The 16,100-nt window shown below is 47.8% G+C and overlaps 1 protein-coding gene across 5 annotated transcripts in view; it reads right to left on the bottom strand.

Moving 5' to 3' along the window:
* Positions 1–16,100, bottom strand: part of LOC142563788 (uncharacterized) — a 702,312-nt gene that overhangs the window by 134,324 nt on the left and 551,888 nt on the right. For all 5 annotated transcript variants that reach the window (XM_075674427.1, XM_075674407.1, XM_075674415.1 and 2 more), the window contains 5 exons: positions 15,682–15,781; positions 14,204–14,296; positions 12,881–12,997; positions 11,274–11,521; positions 8,300–8,438 (listed from right to left, as the gene is read on the bottom strand). In XM_075674427.1, coding sequence (XP_075530542.1) covers positions 8,300–8,438; positions 11,274–11,521; positions 12,881–12,997; positions 14,204–14,296; positions 15,682–15,781 — 697 coding nt within the window. The remainder of the gene's footprint in view (positions 1–8,299; positions 8,439–11,273; positions 11,522–12,880; positions 12,998–14,203; positions 14,297–15,681; positions 15,782–16,100) is intronic.

The following is a 16,100-nucleotide window of genomic DNA, read 5'->3' as shown; positions in this document are numbered from 1 at the left end:
GGCGCGCTTTCTCCCTCCTTTCCTCCCTTGCGCGCGCGAGATTGAACCGCGGTCGTCGCCCCTCCCCCCCCTCGCCAGCTTTCACTTGCACATACAGCATACTGCGCGCGGCGACGTTGTTAACGCACTTGGACTTCACACGGAACACCTCACGACGACACTAACGGCGACGAAGAAAATGCGCCTCGAGTGTCGATATAATTGATATCGCAATGAAAGGCAATTATCGCGTAATTTACTTCGTTCACGAACGCAAACTGCGGAACACCGGAGACGCTGCCGGTCGCGCCACTACAATTTTTTTTTTTTGCTCTTCAGGCGCGTGGTGTCGCATAGCCGAGATTTAGCGTTACAGATGGTAGCAACAACCCGCACGAAAAACGATAAACACAAGGGAGGGAGAAAAAAGAAAAGGAACGTAAAACGGATGCGGCCCCGTAAGGCACCTGATCGTTCTACCGGATTCGGGACGGCCCTGGGCCTGCGCCGCTTTATCGCGTCCTCTCCGGACCTCGGCAGCCACCGCCGCGGCCGCTGCAGAAATAAGGGTTGAAAGAGCTACGCCGTTAAAGAAGTCGAAAGGAAAGTGTGACGAGACAGACTCGTCGAGGCGATAGGGCCAGATGTAAGCGGGAGGGGGGGGGGGGGGGTGCAGCCCAACCATGGCGCACCGGGGAACAACGCTGGCAGGCGCGCCCACTTCAAAGGGGCACCGCCGCGCACCAGGCGCGTCCTGACCGCGAGGGGAGTGGCGGAGAGAAGCGGAAAGGCAGTAATTAAACCGCGGCTCGAGAAACACTTCGGATAGACGGGAGGAGAGAAAAGATAGGAAAACGGCCTCCTCGTTTTGGTTTCAGTGGGCGCCCGGTTTCCTGGCCCAATGATTTCCCATCTAAAGTGCACAACGAAAGCACTTAGGGTAAGCAAAAACGAGCAAGGAGCTACCGCTGGTGAAGAAAAGCGTGACAGAAAAGTCGACGAAAGAAAAGATAGAAAGCCCGGCACGTGCTTGCGCAAAAAAAAATTTAAAAAATAAGTAGAGCGCCGTGCGCAAACCCTGGCAAAATGAGGAAACGGGTCTTCCGTGTAGGGACGGCTTGCGCCGAAAGGAAACCTTTGTCACTTTCCACGCTAGAATGTGCACAAAGGGCCCTCCAGTACACTTGTCTAACAGATGATTCGCAAGGATAGACATCATAGTTTGTTTGGCCTGCCTGTTTCTCATCTTAATATCTCTCTCATTGAGCAGACGCTGATGACTATTTTTACTACAGTCATATGCTACGACGAAAAGAGTGTTTCTGGTAATATTGCGAAGACACTCTGTTAGTCTGGTACATACGAGAACAAGTCATTGGATCCAAAGTTAGCGGAATACGAAGTGGACTAGTGTTGCGAAAAAGAGCTACGAAAAATTTTCTTTCTTTGCTCATTTTTCATTTTCGCTTTCCTTTCCAAACAGATGCAAGACAGAAATTCTCTCATCAGAAAACCACTTAACCATCTTTCGCAAAATTTACTGCATCAAAATGAAAAATTTAAGCCCTAGAAGATGATTGCCGCTTAATTTACTTTCAGGCAGGGATATATGCTATAGAATCTTTCTATTTTTGATAAAATCGACTGAAATCGCAAAATCAAAATGAAAGTTGCCTGTACGAAATGTCCTGCATTACAAGAAAGTGATATAGCTATTCTGAAAAGCAATTCTGAATTAAAGGGGACGAATGTGACTCAACCCTTCCACTTTCCGCCATAGTGGTATTTTGTGAACACAACTTTTACAAAACTCGCGTAACAGAGGTGGCAAATAGATGTAATCTGTAATATAATATGCTGATTTTACTTATTTTAATCCATCATATCGCTTACACAACTCTGAGGACCACCTTTGTTTCACCGTTATAAACATGCTGGCTAAATCTTATATTATCATGTTTTGGTCACTTTGTATAAAATACCCCAAGATCTAACTCAACATTCTGCGACCATCACTCGCTAGAATTTGGTTACAGGCTTTGTATGCAAGAAAATGTCAGTGATCACCTCCATTACAGCCTTTCTAAGTTTCACGCGCATTTTGCATTGAGAAATCTGAGCCAGGCCTAATCAGGAGGAAATCAGGGCGCGACCACGTCCATGCGCTTGTATGTTATGGTGGAATTTTGTTTTGTGAGAAATTTAGGCGCAACTTTGAATGCCAACATTTAAAGAATGCGAGGCCTCTTTTCCCCACGTCAAGTCGATATAAGTTGACGTAAGCAAAAAGTGTAAGTAAGGCCTCGATGCAGTGAAAGCCATGCAAGATCCAAGAATGCCAGCCGATTGTGTTGACTTTCTTGAATAACGAGCGGAATTCAAACACATACAGTAAAAAGGCTTCGCAGCCGATCACACCAAACGCCCTGTCCACATGCTCATAACGACCTGGCCTGACAGCCTGTTTGTATTCCCGCGGCAACAGGAGGTCACCCGAAGTTTCTTTTTGTGTGTTCGGTGGGCGGCAGCTTTTCATGTAGCAAACTCGCGTCGCTTCTTCTATAAGACTCGCGCAGTGTACAACGCCGTTTGCGTTCCGCACGTGCGTGCTATACGAGCGCAAACAACAAGAGTCGCACACCTGTGGCGAAACACTGAGAGCTCGCAAGCGTACGATTGCGTGTGTTAGCTCATCGGAGGTACAAAGTCGCCGATGGTGGACTCATGACTGGCACCGCGGCCGCGCCGCGTTGTGGCGCGCCGGGCCTCCCACCGAGCCGCCGGGAGGCGGCGGGTGAGCACACATTCCAGGAGCGGCTGGCCGCAACACTAGAGGGCACGGCGGCTGGGGAGCGTGAAGCAACAGAGCCGCTGAGGAAGCTCCCCGAAGGCCCGACAAGACAGGAGCGGGCGCTAAAAAGCGACTGCGCCCCGCTGGGGCCGACCAACGAACGAGGTCGGGCAAGCGTTCTCGAGACAATGGAGAAATCGGCGCGAGCGAACGGCCACCACCCACGTGACTCTCTCGGAGCTGCAGAGAGATCACGTGACTCTCAGCATCCCCCGTCGGAGCGATCCATTAGCCCGGATTCACCGGAGAAGCGCGGCAGCCCTTTTGGGTTTTGTACCAAGGGAGACCACAACCAGCCCACGCTGCCAGCCGGGCCCCTTAAACAATGGGCTCATCGAAGCGAACACCACCACTATGCGAGCGTGCACGCGCGCGCGCCGGTGGCATAATTTGGCGGTGGTTTCGCTTACGCAACACAGCAACGCACCAGCATGATGTCAGCAACCGCCCTCTCGGTCGATTTCCTTTCTGCTTCCAGCCCAACCTCGGACATGCCGCGCGTGCATAAAAAGAACGCGCGGCACCGGCCAGGCTGCCGGAGCGTCGTTACGCCGATTCCTTCAGCAAAGCGGCTCTTCCTCTGCCCGTCTATTTTTTTGCCCCTGTTCTCGCTTTTCCGGCTGCGATTTATTTTGGAAACGTGAAGAAGACTTTCTTTGTCCTCAGCGTGGAAGTTCGTTGCTACAACGTACGCTTGGTCGTTGTGCGATTATTGCGATAGCAATTATATGGACACTCCAGGCGCATTTATGCCGTCGCCGTCGCCGTGACGTCCTGTACAATATCCAAGGGCGATAACACCGTCGCCGTGCACCGTATCCTGTATGTGCGAGTAAAAGCAGGCGAGGGGAGCCGACGATCGCAGCTTAATCTGGCGCGCGCGAGGGAAGAAGGTGGACAGCAAACGCGCCGTCTTCCGTCGCGCGAAAGGCCGGGGAAAGAGGGAGGGGAGGGAGGGGCGGTGGCGTTGGGGTCCGGCATCAAATGCATATTTCGCGACCGGGCGCAAGGGGGAACTGACGATCGAGGCTCAGTCTCGCGCGCGAGAAGGGGGAAAGTGGGTAGCAAGAGCGGGAGGGAGGGGAGAGGGGCCTCTACTCCGCCAGCATGTGCGTACTTTTTCTAGAAAGCGATCTGCAGACGCTTCATACCTTTGTGCGTGCTGTTTTCTCGCTGCTGTTTGTGTTCAAGCGATAGACGAGGCAACCTAAAGTTTGGCCGCCCAGCACCAGCGCCGAATGCTCCCCTAGCGGACCGATGGAAGTTTCGAGGGTCGTCGCTGCGCTGGCGCGCGCCCGTGTTCTGTACGGCGGGAGCGCTCGTGCGCGTGGTTTTTGCGATGCCGAGTGCGACCTCATCAGCCAGGAAAGGTGGCACGCAATACTGCTGTGTTGTTGATTGCCACAGCAGCCTCGAAGACACGAAAGGTCGTACGTCGCCCGTGAAGTTCTACAGATTTCCTGGGAAGTGGTACGAGAAGGACAGACAAGCATGGATAGCTGCAGTGCGCCGAGTCAAGTAAGCCTCATACTTTCGCATTCGCGTGTAATATCTTGAAAGCGGAATAGTCATATGCCTGTTTTTAGTGCACGGCCGTTTGTTTAGGCGTGTCGCGTTGTTGAATTGTGGTGGCATCCGCCGTTTGTTAGCGGTAAATGCATGCGTGTTGCGCCGCTAAGCTCGACGACGCGTGCTCGATTCCCAGCCACGGCGGCCGCATTTCGAAAGGGGCAAAATGCAAGAACACCCTTGTTACCGTGTGCTTTGATTTTTGTGCACGTTGAAGAACCCCCCGAGGTTAAAATTATCCCCGAGACTCCCCATTACAGCGGGCCTCATAATGATTTCGTGGTTCTGGCATGGTTTTGGCACTTAGAACCCCCGAATTTATTTGATTGCACTGTGCCTTCACTCGCGATCGGCATGGACGAGCTCAAGATAATTATTTCCCTTTTCCAAACGCTGCAACTTACATTACTAGTTGTGCAGGTAACGAAAGGGGCCGCGCGCTACTTTTGTGTGGTAGCAGACCGTATTTAATGCAAGCCGCGGTCGTCGCGTGCGTCGGGAAGCGGCAGATCGGAAAGCAGCAGCTCGAGTCGTGCGCGTTATTTTCGTTGTTTGCCTGCATGCTTTCTTAGTATCTAAGTGTGCAAGTATCATAACTTGTAGTGGTACCACTCTTGTAGAATAATATATGCACACAATCACAGGAACGTTACCTTTGCAAACATATTATTGGGAGTAAGTTAATCCCCACAAAAAATAGGCACACATACTGTTTCATTTATATGCGGGCCGCATTTCGATGGGGGCGAAATGCGAAAACACCCGTGTGCTTAGATTTAGGTGCATGTTAAAGAACCCCAGGTGGTCGAAATTTCCGGAGTCCTCCACTACGGCGTGCCTCATAATCAGAAAGTGGTTTTGGCACGTAAAACCCCATAATTTAATTTTAATTTAAATTATAGGCGATGCAGATGGAAGTGGCGCCAAACAGACCAATGGCAATCACAACAGTCTTCTCAGCAGTCAGCACCACCGGGACATGTGCTTTCGTACTGCAGCGACGCAGCTCTTGAGCAGCAGCAAGACACGTGTGAAACAGACTCCAGAACATGCATTTGTAAAGTGACGGAACCATCAAGAAGCAGCCCAATGGATCTGCAGTCATCGAGTAGTATGACAACAGAAGTTCCTGCTGCCAGTGTGACTTATGTTGCAGTTGAAATAAAAGTGGCTAAATTTCTGAACATGGTGCGTACCTCTAACTCGACGTCATATACGATCTTGTCGGACACCTGTGACACGCACTTGGCTTTCACTCTCACATCACCGTCCACAATTTGTTCAACGCCGTACACGTTCGGAAGCAGACGCTCCCCTATCGTGAGGTTGCCGCCACGAAAAAAAGCTGTCGGCGTCGGCAACCTTCTTGAAACCGCACGGCAATCTTTGCATCGCTGTTGCACAAGCAGGCGATCTGCCGCCGTCGAAAACGGAGCGCCGTGAGAACGAGCAGCGAAGAAAAGCGCGAACGGCACAATGTAAACAAAGCGGAGACTACGCCACGACGCGACCGCGCTGCTTGGCGTTTCCACATTGGGGGAGGCGCAGCAGCGCCGCCTGGCCATGGTTTTCTCGTCTATAGACCGCACTTCGCTCGCTGCAGTTGCAGCGCTTGCGCACGCGAGCGTTCTGACAGCGAGTGTCAGCGGTCATCGAGTGTGATGTGTTCATCTTTGCCTCTGTGCGCTGACACCGTGCTTGTTAATTCAGTTAGTAAGCGAATGTTTCCATGTTTACACGGCCGATAAAACTACTATCCTTACTTCGTATAACTGTCTACTAATTTGCTATCGCAATCGATGCAACTGTCGATGCAACTGCTTACTAATTTGCTATCGCAGTTTCGCCTTTCTGGCGAAACTGCGACTTTCTTTTTTTTTTTACGCGCTGAACTAGTATAGCCTTTACGTGCTAAACCAGTATAGCCTCTGGCACCCCAAATAGCGATTTGAAATGTGTCTGGAAGTGATTTATACGTCATGACACGAGATGGGCAGCTGTGTCATGAAACAGCTGACAAGGCAACTTTGGTGACAGTGCCGAAGTCGCGCCCGCCAATGTATGAAAATTTGCGACGTTAGCGCTACAAGGGGCATTCGCCAATGGCGTGCGAACCTCCTCGCGCCTCTCTGTGACGCCAGCCAGCCTGTGCGACTGAAAAGACAGGCGATGCGAAACGTGAAACACGGCCAAAAAGAAAGCCGCAGTCGCTTGCGAAGGGACACGTCGTCTCACCTGTTGGGACGTATAGACTGAGCCCTGTGAACATCGCGACAGCCGCGGTCCCACACTTGAAACAGTAGTCGCGACCAGCGGCATCTGTTGTCGTCGCGTCAGCGCGCTCGCAGCCAGTGTCAGATCGCAAAACAACGGCGGCAGCGGCCAGACCGATCGTCAACGGCCGGCGGCTGTAAAGTGAGAACTTAGCAGGGCTTCCATGCGTGATGCACGGTTTGGGTTCGGCACAGCTCCAATGCTCTTGGAAGCAAGTAACGCGGCGAGCGATTTTGGTTTCTGTAAAATGAACTTACTAAGCATGTTCAAGCATGATGCTTGCGCCGGTGGTGATTAATAACGAAAGGCAGTGCATTATTTGCTAGAATGGTCTAAGAAGGGAACATTAGTTGAGGAATGCAGAGGGTCTACATTTCCCTCTGTGAATGTGTCGAACGCCGTACCAGAGCTCAGTGCAGTAAAATGGCATCGCAACACTCTTCGATCTGTTACGCATTAATGAAAAAAGCGTAAATAGTATTTGTTCTCGTTACGCCACTACATCCTAGACCAGCAACTACGTTTACTTTCCAGTGGCGTTAGCCGCAGGCCAGAACACACACCAGAACCAAGTCTCTGCGTCCGCTTTCATATCGAGCTGCCCGTAGACACTTTGCTTAAAGGGACATTAAAGTGAAAAATGATTTCTTCTGCATCAGTAAATTACCGTTCTACAACACCAAAAACACAACCCTTACAACGATAAGACGTTTGGTAAGCCAGACAAAGCGCAAGAACGAAATACGGGTGGCGAGGCCTACTTAAGTTCGCGCACCTGGGGGCTGTGACGTCTTGGATTTTGATGGAATCTTCTTGGGCCTACTAATTATATATAGCGGTACAGATTGACTACATTGCGTTCCAAAGGAACCAAACATTAAACGTGGCAAGTTTCGGGAACATTTATTCAGCCAACACGGCCCAAATGCGAAAACATACTTTGGAGGCCCTGACGTCACGCTGACGTACCGGCGCGAAATTCGAATACTGATACTTGGACCTTCATTTTCTCACCTAATAATCAAACTATTTGTTTTTATATGACTGCCTGAAGGGTTCTCAAACAATGCTTCATTAGTCTAAACTGATTTACTGTTTCGCTTTAGTGTCCCTTTAAGGAAGTGTGCTAGCTAGCTCCAATCTACATTGTGTTCAGGGACTAAACAACGTATAAGCCAAAGCCATGACGCCGTCACCCAATCGCATGGCGTAATTCCGGAAGAGTTCCTTACTGGGTAAGTTTGTAACGAGGCAAGTACAGGTCTGGGCCATTATATGTGTCACCCGACATGCCTGAGCGCCAAGCGACCCAGGCGGAAGTCACGCATCACTCTGACACAGCCTTTCACGAACGCGGACCCGTACTCGACCAGGCGACGCAGGGGACGCGTTCTAATAACTGTATTAATACCGTGTATACCTGACTGGGACTTATCCTACAACCCTAATCGTTAAGTTGGCAGAAACCGCAGTGTTCTTAATCGGGGCTGGCGTGGCTAGAAAATATCCTACTCCACTTGATATTGCGCAAGTTTTCGCTTCGTCTTGCGGTGAAGGAGGTCGACACCTACTGCCGACGACAATTTGAAAAGCGGCGTAGGAAAACAAAAGGCGTTATCAACTCACTTGACTAGATTCTTCTTCGAAGGTCCTCACGAGCATGCATTCTTGGAGACGCTGAAGCCTCTTGTCCGCGAGCTTGGTCAGCTTCGCCATGGCGCGCTTTAGCTCGTTGTACAGGAGACCACTCTTCTCCAAGGCATCCCTAAAGATTGAAGATAATGATAAAGGATTATGACTCGCCCTCAAATGACGACGGTGACAATAACAACAACCTTGCGCTCCGACAAAAGAGTGCACTCCAGGCTGGAAAATACTGGCAGTACGCAAATGGCTGTGCGTCGATCTCGTTTTAAGCAGATAACGTTGAAGAAGTAAGCAAAAGACTATCAAGGAATCAACTAGCGGAACAAAGAAGCTGTCGCCGCTTTATTCAAGGTCGTTTTGCAACACTAAGTCTACAGCTGCCCATGACAGGCGCTGTAGCTGTGGGCTCTGAATACCGACGACCTGGGGTCCTTTGATTCAAGCAAAGGCAGGATAAGTTGGGGTTAATGCGAACAACCTATAGCCCAACTTTACGTCTATTCACCGAGACATCTATGAGCAGCACAATGTGTACATCTATGAGCAGCACAATGTGTAGTGTCAAGCCACACGGTTTATGTTGCACGCAATTTCTTTTTCTTTCCTTATTTTCTTAGCGGGCTCTCTTGTACGCTTACGCAGATATACTGACTTGTTACCTTTGTGAATTATTCGATGAGACACCTAAAAGGTCTCCACTAGAGTCTTGCGAAACGCCAAGAGGACGTCCTAATGGTGTAATCATTGAAAGTATTTAGTTGTAGAAATACTTTCTGAGAGCGTGTGAAAATAATTGAAAATAGAACTTCGAAATATTCCGCAGCGTGAGCGATAACGTTGAAGATTCTCGCTCCTCGCATTGCCAAAAGGAAGCTTCCAAACCCGCCCAGTCGCTATTCGTAGCTAGCGCACTCGAACAGATGAACTGTCATAATCCCCCGATATTTCAGGCATTTGGTTCAAAGCGTGAAAAGGGAAAATAACAAAAATGAAGTACTGCGAAATCACGAAATGGTTGGGGATGTTGTTCCATACTGTAGAGAGAGAGAGATAGAGAGAGAGAGAGGGGGGGGCAGGGAGGTTAACCAGAGGCGAGTTTCCAGTTCCATATTGCAGCTGTATTGAAGCGCTAGGATTTCCTTACTTTGATTAGTGCCAGAGCTTTAGTTATTAAACAAGGAAAAAAAGATCGATATACACGGGACGACCGCGATGTACAATGCCTTAGTTTCACTCTTGCCCAACGTATACCAGAGACTGGAGCTTTAAATATGTTCGGACAGCCTCTGCCAAAAGATGGAAAGACAGTCCACGAGTGACAAGATCTGTCCTTTGATAAGAAGCCAACGAACACTGACACCAAGGACAACATAGGAGAAATTACTTGTGCTTAATAAATGAAATAAATAAACAATAAATTAATGGAAATCAAGTGGATGAAAAACAGGAAAAAACATCGATATACGCGGGACGACCGCGAAGGTTGTGGGATCGTTCCCCACCTGCGGCAAGTTGTTTTTTCATTCACTTTGATTTCCATTAATTTATCGTTTCTTTAGTTCATTTATTAAGCACAAGTAATTTCTCATATGTTCTCCTTGGTGTCAGTGTTTGTTGGCTTCTTATAATATGACTAATAAAAATCGGGCTCCTCGATCTGTTCTTGAGGCTTCTACAGCACTCCTAGCTATGCGCTATTCGAGAGTGCGCTGATAACTGCGTCCCTCAGTCTCTGGATCACCAAGAAGTTCATGCGAGACCCAGTACACGTTCCTCAAACGACTGCGGCAACCTCTGTCGGGGGTTTAAAAACTTGTAAAAAGGCTATTTGCGATTGGTCGGGCGCCTACCATCGAGAACGCGTTCAGCGTATCAGCTGGCCAATCAGGTGCCAATCTTAAATGCCCGAAGGTTCATGATTTCCGGCACATGATCGTCGTGTTTCTTTCAAGCCACTCATTCCATACTAAAAAAGTCTGTAAATGTTTTCAGTCGGCACTGTTACCGTTCTCGTGTTACTTTTCGTGCTCGTGTCTAGTTTTCGTTTAAACATACCTTCGTTCTGCACAATCGCTTCAATTCCTGAAATAATTGTGAGGCCTAAGATCCTCTCGATGTAAAATTGGTTTGTTACGTCACCATTGTTCTAACATACGGTGGACCCAAGCAGCCACATTTATAGCATCGTAAAGGAGGCACAACATTAGAGTGGGAAGAGGTGAAAATTATGGTGCAATCATCATGTTTGCAGGAACAAATTTTCAAGCACACCATCTTCAACTTTTCTATTATATACTGCTAATGTGAATTTGCTGCCAAAGAGGTATCCCCATAATAATCATGAAACCCGTTTTCTTTTTTCAGGCGAACGTAAAGTGTAGGACAAAGCCAAAAGAAAAAAAAACTTATTTTATTTAATGCAAATATGTACACGTGCAAATCTGTACACATGCTTAGAATGCTGTTCAAAGTGACACCGTCCATGTGTTGGATTTGAAACCCTTCTCTGCGCTTCTACACACTCAGCTCCCTGCATCCGCCGGCTTGTGTTCTAAACAACGAAATGCAAAATAGCTTTCACAGTAACATTCAAGAATAAAGGTGCTTAGGCACAATGTGAATGGCAGGCATACGATACGAGACTTGATCACACGTTCATTAATCACAGCCGAATCAAAACAAGCCACCTGCAGTTGTTATAATGATTTTTACTTACGTGTTCTTCTGTGCTTTGTGGAGCTTTTATTGTTTCTCTCCCCTCCCTCCCCCCTTCCTGTTCTTTTATGTAATGTCTTGGATGATTAATGGTCAATAAAAATTAAATGAAATGGAATCAATAGCCTCCCAGGAGTCTTGGAGCGACAGTGTATAACTGCAAGTATCACTAACGTACGCAACCCAGAATCAAGAACGTGCAGGGGCTCTCTTGCGCGGACTTCGTCAGGGTGCGTACCGGTAGTCGAGATTGTGAGGCGACCGGGCACGGTACGCTTGCAGCTCCTGCAGAATGGTGTCCCCTTCTTCCTGCAGGTGGCGTAGCTGCTCATCCCGGAAAGTGTCCTGGATGTGCCGCTTCTGGGCGTCGATCAGCTGCAGCGCCAGCGCTGACGATGGTGGCACCCGACTCGTTCGCAGCTCTTGCATCACGGAGACTAGTTGCCGCCCGGACAGCCGACAGCCGGACACAAACGGCTCCAGGAACTGCGAAGAGACAGGCATCGGGTTTTGGGCTGCTGCAAGACATACTGGCTGTTGGTCGCAAAGTCCACGTTACCCTATAATACGTGCGCGCGTGATTGTGTGTGGTTGCGCGTGGAGAAAGCTTAGTGAGAGCAACAAGTCTACGCGTATGCTACAATCAAGTAGAATGGTGAAAAGTATCGATGGTGACCTCATTACGCGGAGTACTCACGAACACGATACTATGATCAGAAGCAGGCGATATGGAGAAGCGTACCTTAAAGCACTCTGATGAAATGTGCATTCTTGCAACATCGCACTTTTGCTTTTCGTTTATGGCGTGAACGCGCACGCACGCACGCACAAACACAATGCTGCCGGTTAAAAAGGCACTGTACGTATGTCCAATGACGTCGCTTAACTTGAATAATAAGATAACGATGCCTGTGTGGGGGATTATAATCGGGGCATGTAAATAGAAGAAATGGCGTTAATATAAATTGGTAGAAAATAAAGAAATAAAAAAATCTCAGAATGCTAAATCATGCTGACATTACTGCAACAGTTTTACCTGAATATGCCGACTCTTGAAGGGAAACTCCGGCGCTTTTTTTAACCACATTAGAATATTGTCATGTTCAAATGACACTTACAGTCCTATCACCGGTAGGCTGGTTGAATTTGCTTAGAAACTCATCAACAATTTTAAATAACCAATAAACGAGGTACCGGAACCGAAACGGGTAGCGCTGCTTCGTGTGACGTCTACGATGAGTCGTTGACGTCAGATCCTGCGCCACCGTAATGTAAACAGACAGTACACGTGGTGCTAACGCCAAAACAGAGAAGCTGACGATGTCTTCTGACTACACGGGGAGCTTTTCCAGCTCTTTCGAACAAGATAGCGGCGATTTCAGCGACGATATGAGCGCTGAAGGAACGCTGACGGACCGCGCGAGGCAGCTGGCGAGCCCCAAGCTCAACACGCCTTGTGCTACGGCAAGATGAAGAGAAGCACCGGTCATCACGTTTGTCGAAACGATGATTGTCGGCCGTTGTCTCGTGGAAAAATAGGCCAGCTTCGTCGTTTCTGGACGAATTGGTGGTATAGACTCTGACGTCACAAACACATCGTGACCAGTAAAACGTTATACATTCGTGGGCATGAGTCAGGAACACGCACCCACACTTTGAAATTCATCTTCAGGAAAACTAAATGACTTGCAGTCATATCGTTTGGCACAGGTAATCAGCGTGCGAAAGAGAACGTGTAACCAAATTTTTATTAAGATCAGTGGAGATAGAAAAATCGCCGGAGTTGCCCCTAAACTTATTCCTTTTCTATCGAACCCTTTTTCTTTCGAACCAGGGCAGGTTTACCTTTCGGAAGCTCATCCACTCTTGGTGATCATAAGCGTAGGTTCCCCCAAATTCTGGAAGCAGGTTGTCTCTGTCCACGAACTCCAGCAACTTTTCTTGAGATGTCACTGGGACAATCTGGAAAGAAGACGAAGCATCACCGTCGACTCTTCCTGAGCTGTTAAGGACGGAATTCTTGCGCTTAATAAGGGTAGGTCGAATGAATAAGTTAGTCAGATCTCATCGATGAGATTTAAGAGCCGGATTTCTAGAGCAAATGTGCGCTTTGGTATGGTCTCCGTTGGTTGGAGACAGGCTGCTTATGTTGCATTATGCGCTAATAACCAGGCACACCTTCACAATCCGCGCGTCTTGCTTTAGACTGGTTTGCGCAGCTCAAACTGGCGCAATTACCCCGCCCTGTGACAAGGAAGCCCTAGAAACCATAAAACCCGAAGGTGGTCCTTTGCCACCGTGCATTTGCGATCGTTCACGGCAGCTGCTGCCTTCATCCCTGCCTGGAAAGAAAGGTGTACCGAACCAGTGACGCCCACGGTAGGAGTCACTGATGGACCATAAGTATAAATTGAAACGCAAGCAGAATGATACCTAGCCAGAACGCCTGTTCCACGTAATTGTATGAAAGTTCCGAGATCAATCACTGTGTAGCCAGTTTCTCAGTATGGATCAGTTGTCCCAACTGTACCTGTTTGAGTCTGAATTAGGCTACTCTTCTAAATGCAGCTGAACACGAATACGGAACAACGGACTGGAGTGGTTTTCGACTTGTACGAACTTGAATTTATGCTGACAGTGCAACGGAGAGCACCGCTGCCACGCTTTAAGACTAGAAGGCGTGAGAAGGGCACTGTGGCAAAAGTAAAGACACACAGAAGCAGCAACCTGATCTAAACACTAAAGCTGGCCCAAAAATAAAGGAAGAATACGCTGTAGATGATAAGGTTATTCAATTTCCTTGACTCCGATCTAAGAATTTCTTGTCCTAGATCTGTGTCAGCAAGGAACTTATGACTGAGTACCTCGCTCTTTTATCTATCTATCTATCTATCTATCTATCTATCTATCTATCTATCTATCTATCTATCTATCTATCTATCTATCTATCTATCTATCTATCTATCTATCTATCTATCTATCTATCTATCTATCTATCTATCTATCTATCTATCTATCTATCTATCTATCTATCTATCTATCTATCTATCTATCTATCTATCTATCTATCTATCTATCTATCTATCTATCTATCCATCCTACATTTAACCTTCCTGTTAATCTCGGTGATATATATCCTTTCCGCGAGCACCAAGAACGTCATTATACCTTAGCTCTTGTTTGAGACAGGAGTCCCTTGACTTCCAGAGGACCATGGGCATTCACCACAACTACGATGTCGATCGCGTTGTTGATGTTTGCCTGAAAGAGCAAGGACAAGTAAATCAAGAAAGTGTCGTTTTCCTCAGTACCGCCAAGCTCGCTCGCTAGCAACTACGTGAGTATGAACAACGGATACTAGTCAAGTTATTTTGTGTGCTGAGAACTTATTTTCAACACCTCGTTTGAGCGAGGTGTTGAGAACAAGGCCAGTGATCTCGCAATGACGCTCTCCTGAGCTGCACAGGAAGGACACGGATCACATGACATTGACAATTCGGTCCTAATGACATATGAGTAACCAGCCACACGAATGGCTGCATACGATATAATGTTAATTATTGAAGTTCCGGGGTTTTACGTGCCAAAACCACGATCTCATTAAGACGGATGTCGTAGTGGCGGGCTCCAGATTGATTTGGACCACCTGGGCTTCTTTTTTAACGTGCTCCCAAATTTAAGTACACGAGCGTGTTTGCACTTCGCCCCCATCGAAATAGCCACCGCGGCCGAGATCGAAACCACGACTTCGAGCACAGCATGCAGCGTAACGCCACCGGGCTACGGCGGCGGTTGCTGCATACAATATATTCAGAAAAAAACGTAGTGTCGCACACTTCTTGTTAGAATTTGTACGCATTAAAAGTTCTTCTTAACGATTGCTCACGGTTAATGAAACGCACTTTTGTGCACATACAGAAAAGCATTTAAGGCGTATTTGGCATTTATTACTGATGTGCCTATACATAAGCCATAGATTGTTTATTACGGCATTATGATCGTTGTTTATGGGACATTAAAAAGAAAACTTAGTCAAGCTGTATTAGTAAATTACCTTTCTATGTAAATAAAAAAAGGCGCTCTTAACGTGAGAAGATGCTTGTTAAGCAGAAAAGACGCCAAAACGAAAGACAGGTGGCCACACCGCCATGAAGTTCCCGCACCAGCTAGCCGTGACGTCATGAATTTTGACGCCGTTCGCTCGGGCCTAGTGAACGTTTTATTGGCAAAGATGGACCATACTGTATTCCGGACGAGCCGAACACTCCAAGTTAGGAAATTCCGAGAACGCTTACTGCGCCACAACGGCCCAAATACGAGAAAATACTTTGAAACCAATGACCTCACACTGACGTACCAGCGCAATGGTTTCGGCGCGAAATTCATAACTTGAAAGTTCAGCCTTTATTTTCTCTAAATAAACGAAACCAGACTATTGAAAGAATACTTTATCATCGTAAACTGAATTAGTGTCCCTCTTTAGTGTCCCTTTTTAGTGGTCGCTTTCCACCGAGAGTAACATTAACTGGAAAACGAAAGTAGGAAGGGCAGTAAACATCTGAGTTTTGAAGAAGGATCTACAAGCAATAGAACGAAGAGCCACGAAACGAGTCGTTAAAGAAGCCAGAGGAGAGAGAGCAGCTCACCTCAAGAAGACAAAGCGCCTCGTCGAGCAGTTTCCAGAGCTGTTCGCTTGCATCAGCGGCATCGACGAGCAGAAGGAATCCACGAACACTGATTTCTTTCCTGGAAAGAAACCCGATTTGGAAGAGTTATGCCTCGAGACCTCGTCCTTCACGCTTAACGATGGCAACTAGCAGGCAACAAAGCAGCTACTTCCTTATGTCGTTATCGGATCCTCGTTTTCTGCTTCTCTAAGACGGAGAAACGGTGTACGAGATACTTTACCGCTTTCCAAAAGATTAACTGCATGGCTCATTTCGAAGCAGCGCTTCTTAGTGAATTAATTCACCGTGAGTTAATTATCCGCGATCATACAGTAAAATGAACAAACTCGCCGTCTCGGGAGGAACAGCTTCAATACTCGAATTTGGTCTGCTATTCC

Source organism: Dermacentor variabilis, chromosome 1, assembly GCF_050947875.1.
Source record: "Dermacentor variabilis isolate Ectoservices chromosome 1, ASM5094787v1, whole genome shotgun sequence".
Taxonomy (NCBI): Eukaryota; Metazoa; Arthropoda; class Arachnida; order Ixodida; family Ixodidae; genus Dermacentor; species Dermacentor variabilis.
The sequence above is the reverse complement of the archived record's forward strand: the minus strand, read 5'-3'. Positions and strand labels throughout refer to the sequence as shown.